Source organism: Mustela lutreola, chromosome 1 (assembly GCF_030435805.1).
Source record: "Mustela lutreola isolate mMusLut2 chromosome 1, mMusLut2.pri, whole genome shotgun sequence".
NCBI classification, from domain to species: Eukaryota; Metazoa; Chordata; class Mammalia; order Carnivora; family Mustelidae; genus Mustela; species Mustela lutreola.
Genome location: NC_081290.1, coordinates 206,398,403 through 206,415,825, shown reverse-complemented (window position 1 = coordinate 206,415,825; position 17,423 = coordinate 206,398,403). Strand labels below are relative to the sequence as shown.

The following is a 17,423-nucleotide window of genomic DNA, read 5'->3' as shown; positions in this document are numbered from 1 at the left end:
TCCTTTTCTGTTTAGTACCTCTGAAACTTATTTTTTTTAATTCCTTCAGTTGCACATTAATAGAATGAGAGTAGGAGAAGGAAAGAGGAGAAAAAATGAACAAATCTAAAAACAAAAGAAAAAAAGTGAAGAAATATGGGCAAATTGGGTTAAGAAATAATAATTGCCCCCGAGGGTGGTTGTTAATTCACATCTCCTGTGTTGTATCCTCAGGTTTTGTTTTATTGCTAGGTCGTATTTACATACGGCAGAGACTGAAACCATTGGATAGGAATGTGGCACCAGTGTCTTAGTATACAGATTTATCCTTTAGGTCCCTTTCCTAATCCTTCTCTCCCCAGTAATACGTTTCATTCATATTGATTAACTCTGTTATTTTGAGACGGCATATTCTGCCAAAAATATTTGAGTCTTCCCCTGGCATTGAACATAATAGATCCAAAGTGAAATTCATTATCTTTATTCTTTCTCCAACAAACAGACTCTTTACCTTATTTACTCTAGTTCTTAATGTGATGCCAGAGTTCCAACGCTTGAGGCAAAACTTCTTAATGTGCCCTTTGATTCCTCTCCCTCTGGCCCCTTTTCTGTTTCTGAGAAAACTGCAGTTCCCTGTTAGCAGTTTGTTAACACTGCAGGCGCCCGATCATAGTACCTTACTGTTTCAAATTTGAGTTCCACTCCCAGCTATTCACTTGGCAGGTCTTGTCTTCATCTCTGCCTTCTCAAACTATCCCACATATTACTGGCTTCCTAGAACAGGTTTTTACAACAGGAATTCTCTGTTTAGAAACCAGTAGGGATTGTATATTCAGACTGTTCTTCCTAGATTATGGGTATCTTTTCCTTATTCCAACTGAGTTTTCTATTTAAAAAAAAAAAAAAAGTGTGTGTGTGTGTACGTGTGTGTGTATACACGCACACACACATGCACACTTTTCTCCAGCTAGATAATGTTCTTGTTAGTTGATAATAATGTATTAATTCTATGGATCATATTATGTGTCAGAACTGTTTGCTATGCTTCATATTCATTCTGTATTCCCATTTTTCTAAAGTTAACTGAGGGCCTGTAACTAGGTCAATGCACTCACAGCCATGATTGACTCTTAATGATTGCTTAATAAATGCTTTATATTTCTGTACTGCACTCTCCCTTCCTACATATCAGGCTTAGTTCTGCCCCTTTGCCTTTATTCATGGTGTTCCCTGTTTCTAGAATTATTTTATCTTTTCAGTTCTTTATTTAGTTCTCAAGGATCTTTTCTGTTTTCAAAATCCTGATGTATTCATGTATTCATAAGGAGTCCTCCATAGTTTATCATGTAGAACTAATCAGTTTTGTCTTTCAATTTTTTTCCAAAAATTTTAGCAGTGTTTTAAGAGCATCAAATATTTGTTGAATGAATAAAATTTTCCTCTCTTCTCAAATAGACATTAAAGTTCTGGAAGATTTAGTCCATGCCTTAGTTTTTTCACTTTACCATAGACCTCAGCAGGATGCTTGGCAGTACATAAGTACCTAGTGATTGGATATGGGAGAGTCCAGGGCATCTGTCTTTCAAGACTTTTATGGGAAAATACTTTCTCATATTGTGCACATAGATAGACTTCAACCAAAGAGTAGTACTATAGATTCAGATACAGAAGTGTATTCAGTACATAAATACAGAATGAGATTAATTATCTGTGTCAGTTTGGAGCTATTAAAAGCTATAAATTTTGAAGACTTACTATGTTAAGACACTGAACTAAGTGTTTTATATTCCTTATCTTAGTCCTTAGAACCAAGTTAAGTTGTGAGGTAGGTGTTGCAGCCAATGCTGAGAATGGTTAAACAGCAGCTTATAACAACAGGCCCCAGTTTAAACCCAGTTTTTTTTTTTTTTTTAAATATATGTGCTTGTGCTGTATATTGCATATCATCTAATTCAGCACCCTTATTGTTGCTATTTTCACCACTTGAGAAGTATCTCCCTGTTTAAGTTCACTGACTTTAAATATATTAGATCATGCTTGTTTCTAGCACAACATAAACCTTCAGTAAATACTAGCCTTTATTTTTATCATTTTTCAAAATTACACATAAGTGTTCATGATATTGTCTTTCACCTTATGCCAATTTAGTCTAAAAGCAGGTGTGTGTGTGTGTGTGTGTGTGTGTGTGTACATGTGTGTTTATGTATTTGGGGTTTTATGAAAGTAAAGAAGATTTAGAGCATGACAATTAAAAGTGAGCTACTTTGGGGCGCCTGGGTGGCTCAGTGGGTTAAGCCACTGCCTTCGGCTCAGGTCATGATCTCAGGGTCCTGGGATCGAGCCCCGCATCAGGCTCTCTGCTCAGCAGGGAGCCTGCTTCCCTCTCTCTCTCTGCCTGCCTCTCTATCTACCTGTGATCAGTCTCTGTCGAATAAATAAATAAAATCTTTAAAAAAAAAAGTGAGCTACTTTGCTACTTTCCAGTCATTTCTCTCTAGAAAGATGCCTACACAGTGTATCTGGAGGAATGCCTGTCTGACCTCACAACTGTGATGTTGTCATAGGTATCTACAGTTTGTTGTTGATGTCTTGGAAAGGGTTTTGAGTATTAATCTACTTTGTATATCTTTTCTTTAATTATGTTATTTGTTTGTTTGTTTGTTTATCAGAGAGCGAGAGAGAGCGCACAAGCAGGTGGAATGACTTTCAGAGGGAGAGGGAGAAGCAGGCTCCTGCTGAGCAAGGAGCCCCATGTGGGACTCAATCCCACTACCCTGAGATTATGACCTAAGCAGAAGGCAGATGCTTAACCAACTGAGCCACCTAGGCATCCCTTTTTATGTCTTTATACAAGGAGTGTAAGTCTGCTTTTCAGTATCTGCCGTATTATTTTTTTTGCGAATTGGAGAATGCTGTCATCAAAGGCACTAACACACTAGTTTTTATTTTTGTGTATACTATCTTTGTGGACTTAGATATGGAATTTGAGAAATAAAACTTAACTAGAGAATAAGAAGTTCAATGAAATTAAGTGAAAGTAAAACACTTGCATTGGGGCACCTGGGTGGCTCAGTGGGTTAAGCCTCTGCCTTCAGCTCAGGTCATGATCTCAGGGTTCTGGGATCGAGCCCCGCATCGGGCTCTCTGCTCAGCAGGGAGCCTGCTCCCCTTCCTCTGTCTGCCTGCCTCTCTGCCTACTTGTGATGTCTCTCTCTCTCTCTCTGCCAAATAAATAAATAAAATCTTAAAAAAAAAAAAAAAACACTTGCATTGGAATTTTAGAATTTTGGTATAATTTTACACTTAGAGTAAAGTTGTAAGAATGATGTAAGGAACTCCTGTATATATTTTAACCTATTTTAAAATAGAGTTACATATTTTAAAAATAGGGTTTTATTTTTAAATGTGTGTAGAGATTCCTTAAAAAATTAAAAATAGAGCTTTCCTATGACCCTGCAATTGCACTATTGGGTATTTACCCCAAAGATACAGATGTAGTGAAAAGAAGGGCCATCTGTACCCCAATGTTCATAGCAGCAATGGCCACAGTCGCCAAACTGTGGAAAGAACCAAGAGGCCCTTCAACGGATGAATGGATGAAAAAGATGTGGTCCATATATACTATGGAGTACTATGCCTCCATCAGAAAGGATGAATACCCAACTTTTACATCAACACGGACAGGACTGGAAGAGATTATGATGAATGAAATAAGTCAAGCAGAGAGAGTCGATTATGATATGGTTTCACTTACTTGTGGAGCATAAGGAATAGCAATGGAGGACATGGGGAGATGGAGAGGAGAAGGGAGTTGGAGGAAGTTGGAGGGGGAGATGAACCATGAAAGACTGTGGACTCTGAGAAATAAACAGGGTTTTGGAGGGGAGTGGGGTGGGGGGTTTGGGTGAGCCTGAGTTTATGGAGTGCATGTATTGCATGGAGCACTGGGTGTGGTGCATAAACAATGAATTCTGGAACACTGAAAAGAAATTAAAAAAAGATTTCTCTTCATCTTAGCATTTGCTAATTATATAATAGATCATATTATCACAGTGGTAAATTATAAATTTTGTTTGTTAACTATAACTGTCCCTTTAGCCTCATTGAGATATCAAGGACATAGAATATTGTGTAAGTTTAAACTGTGCAGGTTGACTTAATACATGTATATATTGCAAACTGATTACCATCAGGGCAATAGCTAACACCTCCATTCTGTCACATAATTACCATTTTTCGTGTTTGTGTTGAGAACATTTAAGATTCTGTGTTTAATTTTAATACTTTGTAAAGGTTTTTTCAATTGAAGATTTCTTCCCAGCATAGTGTTTTTCTTAGAAATGTAGATTTCTTGCATTCAGTACCTGGTTCCCACACTGAAAACTCCTTCTTCACAATATTCTCACAGATCCAAATTAAAATATTTATGTCTTAAAGTGGTATTGGAGTTTGGGGCTAAAATACTGTTCATTGAAATGAAATCAGGTAATATTATAGTAGGGTTGGAAGTATATGAACATTCAGCCAAGTGTAAGAAATCTAATTAAATAGAAGAAAATGAACCTTATTTTATTTCGCAGATGTAGAATAACATTCTAGTGGCAAATAGAAGAGCTTTATAGGATTTGATTTTAAAATGATGCTTAAACTAACTACATTAAACCAGAGTAATTAAAGGTATTTGTAAATATCTGTTTTATTTCTTAGTTACATCTTAGAATACGAAATTAAATGTTTAGACTAGGATCTCAACATGTATACTTGGTTTCCATTATTCATGTTATTGTTGGAATTAAGTGAAATAATTTGTGGAAACAACCTTATAAAGTAGAAATTACTATTTAACATGCAAGGTATTTTTATTTCATTTATAGAAGCCGTCCAGAGAACAAAAGTTCTTTATTTAAGTAAGTTGAATAAAGGAGCTGTTTTTTTTAATTAATATTTTTATAAAATATTATAGAACTTAATGTGTTTACATTTTAAATTTCAGATTCAAAACGCTAATGATGTATTAATTGCTCCACTTGAGAAGTTTCGCAAAGAACAGATAGGTGCAGCAAAAGTAAGTGTTATATATTTTATTATTCTTCATATATTCTCCTGATAATTAAAGATGACATACTTTCAGATGTTAATATTTTTGAAATTAGAATGACCTTTTAAAAAATTCCGTACATCAAAAAAAAAAATTCTGTACGTCATTTTTAACTTTTGCACAGTGCCTATTACAAAGACTGGAATTCTTTTAGACATAAAATGTTTTCTTCTACTGAATAGAGGAAGTCAGCATATTATAAGGTAGTTTCTTTCATCCCAATGATTGTAGGAAATTAACCATTTTAAAGAGAGTGAAATTATAGTGACATTGAGGAGTTTTTTTCCTAACCATATAAAATAAAAATTAGGTATAAAGTGTATTGAAAACTCAGGCAGTAATTATAAAAGAACTTTCATTATTTTTTGTTTTTTTTCATTATTAATAAAAATATTTCGTGAGGGGCGCCTGGGTGGCACAGTTGGTTAAGTGTCCCACTCTTGGTTTTGGCTCAGGTCATGATTCTAGGATCCGGAGATCAGGCCCTGTGTTGGACTCCATGCTAAGCATAGAGTCTGTTTGGGAATCTCTCTCTTTCTCCCTCTTCCCCTCCTGCTTATGTTCTCTTTCAGATAAATGAGTCTTTAAAAAAAAAAGTGTTTGTAAAAAAACTTTTGACATCCTTCTTCTGTCTTTTCTCTGTTTTGGTTTTCCATTTAGTCAATCACCTACCCCTTCCCCATTCGAGCAGTGTTGTTCTACTATATAATTATTTTTCCTCCTTCCCTCCTTCCTTTCCACCTGAAATATTGAAATAGTTTACTAGTTGGTCTCCACACTTCATCTTAATCTGTTAACATGTTTTTGCTGTCTTCATCATTCTTTAATGATGAAATTTTCAGTGGGTTCTCCTTGAGAGACAGTTTAATTCTGATACTGAAAGCTTTCCAGCTTTCCACAGTGTGCCCATTTGCTGTATTTCAGTATAGCAAATATATTTTCTTATATATAGCAAATATTGCTGTATTTCAGTATACCTCCCTCCAGTCTGTTCACCAGTCACTGTTCACCAGTTGTCTGTTCACCAGTCACTGTTTATACCCCGACTAGGTCTGTGGCTTTGCCCAAATTTTCCTCTCCTTAGAATACTTTTTATCCTTTGCTTGTTGAAGTCCTGTTAGCTCTCTACGGCTTCATTCATATTCTAGCACCAGAAAGTAGCCTTCCTCATATGGGCCTTTCTTCATATTATTTATTTGGCTTCCAGAATTGATTATCTTTCTTATAGATCAAGTAGGGTTTTTTTGCTGATTTACTGTAAAAAGCTAGTATAGTCTATGTTGAATCAGTTTTATGTGCATTTCTCTACAAATTATAAGTATTATCAAATTAGGGACTAAATCAGAACCATTTTTATGTTAATTAATTCAGCAAACATTTATCAATATCGTAGTTGGCCCACTGTGAAAATCATGGTGTTTGATAAGATTAAGGGATATAATTGTAAACAAGACAAGCTTGCCTGCTGCTGTTGTGTCCCTTATTATCTTTTGTGGAAATGCACTGAAGATTGTGATGCAATAGTAAAGAGTGCTTTGTGGGAATATAATTAATAAGAACTGACCTTGTCCAGAGAATCAGGAAATGTCTTCTGGAGGAAGTATTGATTAAGCAGCGAACTTAATGATAAAGAAATAGCTGGAAATGGGAGTTCAGGAGCGGGAAGTGTTAAACCTTTCATATTCCCAACAGAGTGGGTATGAAGAAAGGCCTCAAAGGAGGATGGAGCCTAGCATTTTAGAAGAAAAAGAATTTTAGGAATATAGAGGGTAATGAAGACAAGAGGGCACGTGCACAGATTTATTAATGGTCCAAAGTATTTTGCTTCTTATTCTGAGGGCACTGATGATCCAAAGAAAAGTTATAGCTAGAGGTATGATATTTGCATTTTATTTATTTTTTTGTTTATGTTATGTTTGTATTTGAAAAGTTGGATGTCATACAGGGATTGGAGGGGTAGGACTGCTTTGGGAAAACCAATTTAGGGGCTATTGGATAGTGACTTTAGATTCAGAAGACGATAGTGGCTGTGAAGACAAAGGGATGTATTTCAGAGGTAAAATGGGAACGGTAAGAAATGGGTTATATATTGGGAAGCGAGAAATAGGACATTTCAGGGATTACTCTTAGGGTTATGGGTTGTATAATTGGGTGATTTTAGTATGCAACATTTATGTTTGGGTGGGAAAAATGGTGAGTTTGGCTTTTAGTTATAATGAATTTGAGGTTCCTCCAAGATACCCAAGTGGAAATGTTGAGTTGGCACGTGTATATTCAGATCTGATTTAGAAATACACATTCGGGAATTGTCTTCTAGGTGTTAATTGAAATCATGGGCAAGATTAGATTCTTTCTGGGAAAGGATAGAATGAGAAGAGGACTGAGGTTGTATATCATATGAGAACTTAACATTTGATGTTTGGGAGAGAAAAACAGGACAGATAAGGAGGTTGAGAAGGAAGGGCCGAAGAAGGAAGAAAATAATGTTCAGTGTGCTCAGAGCAAGGAAGAGAGTTTTTTTTATTTTTTCAAGAATAATAGTAGTTAATCTTTATTTATATCTATAATTGTTGGGGTTTTCGCTGAGCTATTACATCTGTGACTTAATTAAGTTCTCACCAAGCAACCTGTGAGATGAGTGTAGGTGTTACACCTGCTTTCACAATGAGGAAAATCATGAGGTGACCTTAACAGATCACAGAGCTAGGAAGTCAGACTATGTATCTGAAATTAATCAATTTTACTTTAGAGCCCCAATTTACAATGTCTCACTTCAGTGATACTTTTATAAAATGAAAGCTTTTTGGGGCACTTGGGTGGCTTAGTTGGTTAAGTGTCCAACATTTGAGTTTGGTTCAGGTCAAGTCAGGGTCCTGGGATTGAGCCCTGCATGGAGGCTCTGTGCTCAGTGGGGAGTCAACTTCAGTATCATTCCCTCTGCCCCTCCCCCTGCTTGTGTGCACTCTCTCTCTCTCTTTCTCTCTCTCAAATAAATAAAAAACTTTAGTAAAAAAATTTAAAGAGCTCTGTGAAAGTGTTATGATCCCTCTAAAATAGCAGACATTACGTATGGATTATTCTTATTCTTATTTAAGTGTTTAAGTTACCTATAGTTAAAATAACATGAATAATTACACCCATTTTATGTTATTTTTATTCTTATTTAAGAGTTTAAATTAGCTCTAGTTAAAATAAATAATTATACACATTTTATTTTATCTTTCTTCTTCTTATTATTTTTTAAATATCTCAGTTGCTGGCCATTATCAGCTGAGAGCACACACAGTGTACTATGCCTTTACCTTGTGATTGGGGAAGGTATTTTAAACTTGCTCCTAAGTGAGTTCAAATGAAATCTTGAACCTAAGTATTATTGCATTTGGCCTTTTGGTTGTGGTGATTCTGTGCACTTTATCTGCCTGACGCTCTTAGTACTAAATTGTTTATAAGCTGTTAAGTAATCCTTGTTCAGTAAAGTGAATAAAAGCCAGGCATTTTCTTCTGAAATATATGTATAGGTCAGTTTTATTTTGGTATTACAGAAATTTTGTGATAGAAATTAAAATATTTGATGGTATTTATTTTTTCTATTGGTTTATTCCTTATTTCACCTTACCTTATGTATTTTCTTGATAAATAGAGTTAATTCTCCGCATGACACTCTGCTGCTTTTTGCAGTCTGTACAGTAGAAGTTTTGAGCAAGTGTGTTCAGGCTAATGAGCTAGCTGGAAAGCAAGAACATCAGTTAAGTGTAGACTCCTCCACTGCCATCAGTGACCTCTTCAACTTGGGCCAGGTGGAAAATGCCGAGTCAAAGTAGCTTGCTCCTCACAACGAGGTGACCCTATTTAACTGAAGTGGACAAAGTGTATGGACTACAAACATTTCCTTTGTAGTTTGTTCTGTGCACTTTGAGAAACCTGATACTTTGCTGTGTGAGTTACAGTTGTGGAGAACAAGGACTATTGAGAACAATTAGAAAAGATTAATGATGGGTGATGCTGAACTGAAGGATAGAGGAGGTGGTTCCTATTTTTTTAATAGCTAAAATTATCTATAAACAGTTGCAAAAGTGTATTTATGTAGAGGTTCTTAGTGTGCTGGTAGATGCAGAATGGAATTGTTTGTAAGCCTGACATATTACATGTGTCAGAGTATAGAATTGAATGTTTAGTTTTTTTTAATTTGTATCCTGTTCATGCTGATTTAAGTTCTAAAAATGAGGAGAATAGGTATCCAGAATGATTAATGCAAACTAAAATTTTCACAATAGTAATATATCCAGAGCAACATTCTAATAGAGCAAAATGGACTATAACTTGTCTGCATTAAATTGACAACTGTATTTGATTCCATTCAAAATTCCTCCTTGTCCCTAGAGAGAATCCATTTTAAGTCCTTTCTACACCTGTTATCACATACACTGGCAGACTCTAAACTATAAGTAGTACTCCGTATTTGAGTTCCTACTCAAAGACAAATACATTAGGAAAAATAGTGTAAGCATATATACATACCAGTCTGTTACATATTTTAAGAGATGGAACTGACTTTCAGGAGACCAAGGACTCATTTTCCACATATAGACAGACTGAGCAGCTAGTTATTGGCACAGTGAGGATTAAGAACTAAATTCCTCAGACCAATAGTATTTTGATTCCTCCTCTACTATTCTTTTTTTTTTTTTTTAAGATTTATTTATTTATTTGACAGACAGAGATCACAAGTAGGCAGAGAGGCAGACAGAGAGAGAGGAGGAAGCAGGCTCCCCGCTGAGCAGAGAGCCCGACGTGGGGCTCGATCCCAGGACCCTGGGATCATGACCTGAGCTGAAAGCAGAGGCTTTAACCCACTGAGCCACCCAGGCGCCCCTCTACTATTCTTTAGAATACTCTTTTGTAAAATATTTTATTTTCCTAACCTTTAGCAAACACGATTCAGTGTGAAATGTTATCTTAATTATAAAAACATTTCAAGTATGCCCACTTTATGTTTCAAGCCTGCCCACTTTGAATCAAGCCTAGTTAACATATTTCATTTGATTTTTAATTTTCCTCATCACACAGTAGACATGTAATACTGACTTATTTCAGTAGAGATAACAGTCTTGAGAAATACTGCCCATTAAAGACATTGAAATGTTTTTCAAGACTGGCTTAATTTTTTTTAAAAGACATTTCTAAGTAGACCTTAATAGAAATCATATGAATATTGTTCTATGAAAAATATTAGTCATTTCAAAATAGAACTTGATTTTTGTTATGTTGAAGACTGTAATGGAATCCAATGATTCTTGTTCTTGTTTTCTCCATGGTTGAGTATGGTTCTGTCTCTGGGCATTTATTATTTTTAAACACATCTTATACATATAATTATTTTAGCATGTAGTGTGTATAATCTGTGAAGAATTGTCATGATTAATTTGTTAGTCTTAGATTTCTATCATGTGAAAAATGGCTTTAATCTCATTTGTTGTCTCAAATATACAAATAACTTAAAGAATCTAGAAGGATTACAGATATTTTACTTATTCCAAATTAAAAAGCTTTTGCCATTTGGCTGAGTTATTAATCTAATTTAATGGGTAATACATTGGACTCATGATAGGAACCATCTAAAATTTTGGTTTCTAGTGTCAGAGTATGGGTTCTAGTGTCACATGACTTTATTTTTCCTCCGTTGTCAACAAGTTCTACAGAGGATGGTCAGGATTGGTTTTTCTTTTTCTTTTCTTTTCTTTTTTTTAATATTTTATTTATTTATTGGACAGAGAGAGATCACAAGTAGGCAGAGATGCAGGCAGAGAGGGGGGGAGAGAGAGAGAGAGAGAGAGAGGAGGAAGCAGGCTCCCCACTGAGCAGAGAGCCCAATGTGGGGCTCGATTCCAGGACCCTGAGATCATGACCTGAGTGGAAGGCAGAGGCTTTAACCCACTGAGCCACCCAGGCGCCCAGGATTGGTTTTTCATGTGCTGCTGAGCTAAGTTTGCTTCCTGGACAGATGTTCTCTGGGGCTGAATTTTCAGGGCAAATTATAAACTATTTGATAGTTGCTTTGAAACTACTCGTAATTCTCTTTATTGTAATTTCAAGAAATTATAATTTCTTTTATTTTAATTCTCTTTATTGTAATTTCTGTCACCTATTACATGGGGTTTGAGAATTGTTGATTTTTGTTATTTGGTCATCTTTTTTAAAGCAGTAATAATAATTACCCTTCATAATAGGTAACCAAGTACTACTTTACTTGAAGCTCATTTAATCCTCATATCTAGCATATTAGATAGGAAAACTGTTAAACGCATTTTGTAGATGAATAAGCTGAGGTGCTGAGAAATTAAGCAAATGGGCGGAGGTCATGGAGTACATTCATTTTTTAAACTGAAATGAGCTAAAATCTATAGTAGCATCACTAGTAGCACCACTACATATTTGATGCTCAAGAAATATTAATTCCTTTATTCTTAAAGAGGAAAATTGTCTGGTTAGCTCATTTGGAGAATAGGAAAATGTCTCATAATTTATCAGCAAGTTCTATAGAGTCATACAAACTTGACATATAATACTCATAGGAAATGTGGATTTGGGTAAGTTAATTACCTTTTTTACCTTTCTCCATCTGAAAAAAATGGGAACAATAAAAGAACCATCTTCATAGGACTGATATGACAGCATAATTTGACATTTCACAAATTTCTTCACATATTTTCTTTTACATATTAAGCGCTAAGGTATTAATTGCTCTTATAGTTAATAATTAGTATTCATGTTATATACATTCTGTTAGTATTAATCAAAGTATTTCAGTAAAAATAAGGTTCATGTAGTTTAGTTTACCTTAATTTGTCTTAAAGGCAGAGACAAATCAATGTTGATTTGTTGGTTATTAAGTGCAATTTATAGGGTTACCAAGCAAGAAGGTCTTACCTCTTACCTGGACATTTCTTATACTTAATAACTGTAAAATTTGTGAAGTGCTGTTACTTCCAACAGTCCTACAAAATAGGAAGTATTTTCCACAGTACTAACTTGAAAGATCAAGAAAGATCAAGAAGTGTTGCCAACAACCTAGAAGTACACATGTACTTTAGCTGGGGACTCAAGTCCATGCCTTCTTGCTATCTAATTCAGTAATTTGGGCAACATATTATACCTGCCTTTATCACGGGAATGTAAATGCATTTTTTGTTATAGTTTATAGTTTATAGTGTATTTTCATCATCCTTACAACATCTTGTAAAGTGAGTATTTGCTCTAATTGACCCCATTGCCATCACTAGAAAAACAAACCAGATCACATCCCCTGGGGACAGGTGAGTCAGTAGTAGTCTTTCTACTTGACAGGTGCTGCCATTCAGTGTCTGTACATGTTTCAAAAATTGCTGAGGTATCATGTTTTTTACATTTCAGAGCTTCCTGGTCCATTAGAAAAGCTGAGCCTCCCATAGTTAGAATTCTGGGGAGGGACATAACTGAAGGCATTCTGAACAACTCAATCAATATATATTTTTTACATCACTATATTTTAAAAGTATATGTGTGTTTATATACCTACATAGATTATTTTAACTTCGTTAAGTGGCTGTTACATGCTCAGGAGGATAAACTTGTGTTATAATTTGTTTATAATAAATTGAAGATAAGATTATCACTTTTCTTCCTCCTGATTATCCTTATGTTGATGCCTAGAGACTGATACTTAGGAAACATTTTAAGCATCCCCCCAAATTGTATATTTACAAATGATCCTTTTGCTAATTTTTTAAAGATTTAATTATTTATTTGAGAGAGAAAACAAAGGAGCATGAGTGGGGGTGCAGAAGGAGAAGGGAGAAGGGAAGAATATCTAGTGGATTGACTTCCCACAGAATGTGGAGCCCAATGTGGAGCTTGATCTAAGGACCCTGGGACCATGACCTGAGCTGAAATCAAGAATCAAATGAGGCACCTGAGTGGCTCTGTCAGTTGGGTGTTTGCCTTCGGCTCAGGTCATGGTCCGGGATCATGTCCCACGTCTGGATCCCCGCTCAGTGGAGAATCTGCTTCTCCCTCTCCCACTTGCCCTAATTGTGCTCACTCTCTATCTCTCTCTGTCAAATAAATAAATAAAATATTTTTTAAATAGATTCGTATGCTTAACCAACTGAGCCACCCAATCTTCCCTCCCTTATGCTAGTTTTTAGGTCAAATATATATAGTTTATTAAATTTTGATGCAATTTTCAAGTGCCCTACATAATAGTAATTGATGAAATGCAGTAGAGCCTCTCTAGTGTCATTGTTAAAATTGACACAGAGTTCTAGAGAGTGAAACCTTGTTACACAATAGAATGTTTTTTTTCATTCTTCAGTGGTCAGGCTTCTTGGGTAAGAATTAAGCCTGTTTCCATGTAATGAAGTCTTCTCTGTATCAAATCCAGTTACTTAAAGCTAATCTGGTAGAAGAGAAACTCCAAATAACTAATGAGAATTTTCTAGGTCTCTTGATTCAATAGGTCAACAGTGAGGAGTTCAGAGGCTTCACTGGGAGCATTTCCCTGAAGAAATGTTCCCTGTGTACTTTATATCTTCTCTAGAAAATAAGGTGGTTTCCTTGGTTCAATAGTTGGATTTTTTATCTGTATATACATTTTTTTTTCCTCTAGCACATTTACTGACTGCTCTATTGCAGAAGAATCTGCTACACCAGAATTTATGCTTCTATTTACTATATACATTGATATTTTTACTTACACCTTCTTTGTTTGTGATCCCTGCCTTTCCACTTGTCCTTGAGGTAGTTGGGAAACTCTCAGTGATATTTTTTTCCCCAAATTTAAATGGTTAGAAATATTCTGAAACACTTAGGAATCTTCATATTGATTTCTGTGGAAAACTCAACACACTAAAATTGCAAAACATTTTATTTCACACTGTGTTTTAGAATTCAAAGCAAGTTGCAGATACAAAGAGGATTACATTTCAAGAATCAGGAATAGGTAGGTAGTGCACCTCATTTGATGCTAACTGGGGAGCTCTGATAAAATGACTACCCGCTAGGAGTAATACCCTCCTGTGTTTAATTTTATACTGTAATAGTTGCTTGTTTATTGAGAAAACACACAAACATGTCAGAACTTATTATTGGGGTGATCTAGCAAAGAAGAAAGATGAAGGACTTTCCAAGTAATTTTTATAGAATACTAATTTTTGTGCCTTATAATATTTTTTAGGGTTGTCGCAAATGAATTATATCAGCATTTGAATTTTAATGGTGTTTTATTGGGCTATTTTTATTGCCCTTTCCTATATTTTACGTGTATCAAATTGGAATTAAAACTTAATACATGTTGAAGTAATTGGAAATTCTCTAAAAACTATAAATCATTGAGTTAATATTTAGGAAACTTTGATAGCTTTAAAAATCATGAAGTACTTAACTACTTTCCTTTTAAAATTAATTCAACCTTTTGTTACATCTGAAACACAGAAAATTTATCTAGTCCAGCAAAAAATAAACAAACATATACTTAGTACCCATTGTCAAAGTTGCTAGGGTCAGTATAAGGAAGCATCTGCATTTGTTGAACATTCCTGTTATATATAGTTATTTTTAATAGGACATTTTTTCAACTACCAAACTCTTGTTTTCTATAAACAGTTTCAGTTTTTAAGTGTTCTTGTTAAAATTTAGCAGTGAAAATTGAACTCGAAACCCCAAACAGTGTCTGGTTACTACTATATTAAAAATATATTTATCAGTAGTAACTGATCAAATTAGTTACCTTTTCATTGTTCGTGTCATAATGTTTATTCAGATAAAAATAAAATCTCAGTAGCAATTATAGTAGAACAGTTTGATTCCATACTTGCTTAGTAGACTATGGATTTGATGGTGAGACTTTTGCTACTTCATTCCAAAGTAATGAAATATTTTGGCATCTATACTTTATCATCTAATAACAGGTTCTTCTCTACTACTTAATCCTCCTTGCCTGTCTCTGAGTCATTAGAAAGTTGATTAGCATGCCATCATCCATCTTAAGTTATTGATACAGAAGTATTCAACTAGACAGTGTTAATCTGCTTTGTTAGAGATGGTGTGGAGTCTAGGGACACAAAAATAAAATATGATGCTTGTCTTCATGGGGTTTACACTACAGCAAAAGCAGTCACAGAGAAACAGATAATTATGATGAAATGGAATTAATGGTATATATAAAGTACACCCATAGTTTTACAAAAACAGTGGAATAGTTTATTCTGGCAAAGACTTTTGTGATGTTCTGGCATCAGCACATACAATGTAATGGCTAGCAGAAACTTTCCAGTTAGTGCAAGTGATAAACAATGTCCCAAACAAAAGAGAAGAGTCATAATGGTGTAAAGAAAATTGTGATGTGGCTTAGAAAGTTGGTATATTCCGATGTGATTAGAGCAGTTCATTTTAGTGTCCCACCCTGCCCCCAACATGAACCACATTAAGAAATGCATTTTGTGTCATAATGCAATGAATATATGCACTAACACTCTTCTGTTATTACCTATGATATAACCTGATATTTTCAATTGTATTCTACTGTAATCTATTTCATTCAAACAAATGCTAGTTATAACCCCCTAATGTCGTAACCCATAATGTGAATAAATATTGGGCCATAGCTTAGCATGCAAATATAAATGAAAGGTAAAGATAAATTATTGAGAAATGAGGCAGAAAATATTCAGCTGAGGCAGAATAATGGAGAGTTTTGTGCTGCTACTAAGGAGGGTTTTGTTTTGTTTTGTTTTGTTTTGGGGGGTAACAAAAATCATGATAATGATAAACAGGATATAATAGATACTGATCATACATGTCAAATGTATTCTAGGCAGCTATCATCTATTTATTTCATCTTTACAGCTCTGTGAGGTAGGGGCTATTATTTTCATCCTCTTCTTATCAATGAGTACACTTGAGCCACAGAGAAAATAATGTGATTTATTAAGGAATAGGCAGCTGGTAAATGACAAAGCACAGAGATTGAACCCAGGCAGTTTGCCTCTAAGGCACATGCTCATAGCCATGATAATTTACTCATATGGCAGATATGATACTCAGGTGGGCAGAGTCTTAGTCTGTATTTTAAGAAGATAGGAGCATTGTGAAAGGCTGGAGTCTGAGAAACTAGCTGTCAGCCCATAATTCATCAATACTTACATTAGAATGTTTATGCAATTTTTTTTCCTGCCATCAGTTGATCTAGCTGTTTCTGTATACCTGCCAGCTGCACAGGCATGTAACTGGAAAACCACACCAACAGGAAGGGAACGTCAGGCCTGTGTCATATAAAGGTCTCTGACTCTAAGCTCCCACTGAATACCCTCCATCCAACCACAAACCTCTAGAATAATCTTCCCCATTCCCCATGTAGTTCAAAGATGAGCCTCTTTGTTAGCCCTGCAGTTTTCTTAGGCCACTGTGTTTTTTTTTTTTTTTTTTTTTTTAAGATCTTATTTATTGAGAGAGACAGAGAGAGAGCATGCGCATGTGTCTCAGTGCACAAGCGCACAAGGAGCAGAGAGAGAGAGGGAGAAAGAATCTTAAGTGAACTCTGTGCTGAGCAGGAGCCTGAGGTGGGGCTGGATCTCAGGACCCTGAGCTGAAATCAGGAGTTGGATACTTAACTGACTAAGCCCCCCAGGTGCCCCTTGGGCTCTTGCCATTGTAATGCTTTTCTTCTGAGTCAATATATTTCAATATATTTCTCCAGACTACTATAGTTTTCCTCTTCAGAGCTTACTTCTGTCCTCGCCTTTGGGTATGATATTCCCATCTGTGAGTTCAGCTGTTAACAAATTCCCAAAGGAATGATGGCACAGGAGAGGGCGAGCTGGCCATCCTGTGTGATATTTTTACCAGTTCATATGTACCAGCGCCAGTGCTGAGCAAGTTTCTCATTAAGGGACTGAGGGTGACTCCATTTTCTTCTACTCAGGATGAGTTTTCCACCCTGAAGAGTTAATGGTGTCCTTTGTTTCCTTTTCTGAGTTGAAAATGATTTTAATTTCTGTTTAAAGTCCGAGTGTGGCAAATTGTATGCCAGATTTGACTCACTACCTGTGTCCCTTGAACTATGAATATGTGTGGTTTTTACATTTTTAAATAGTTTAAGAAACTAAAAGAACAATATTTTGTGACATGAGAATTATGTGAAATCCAATTTCAGTGCCCATAAAAATATATTTATTAGAAGACAGCATTGCCTATTTGTTTGGGATTTCTATAGCGGTTCTCATCCTAGAAGAGCAGAATTGAGTAATAGTTGTGTCAGAGACCGTATGGCTCACAAGCATAGATTATTACTATCTGGCCCCAAGATTACTAT

The 17,423-nt window shown here is 35.4% G+C and overlaps 1 protein-coding gene across 4 annotated transcripts in view; it reads left to right on the top strand.

Annotated features, from left to right (window-relative positions):
* The window catches only part of ARHGAP42 (Rho GTPase activating protein 42), a 307,644-nt gene that overhangs the window by 150,699 nt on the left and 139,522 nt on the right, over positions 1-17,423 (top strand). For all 4 annotated transcript variants that reach the window (XR_009356745.1, XR_009356746.1, XM_059185797.1 and 1 more), the window contains exon 4: positions 4,973-5,044. Coding sequence is in view for 2 of the 4 variants with exons in the window: in XM_059185797.1 (XP_059041780.1) it covers positions 4,973-5,044 (72 nt within the window). In the remaining 2 variants the exon portion in view is untranslated. The remainder of the gene's footprint in view (positions 1-4,972; positions 5,045-17,423) is intronic.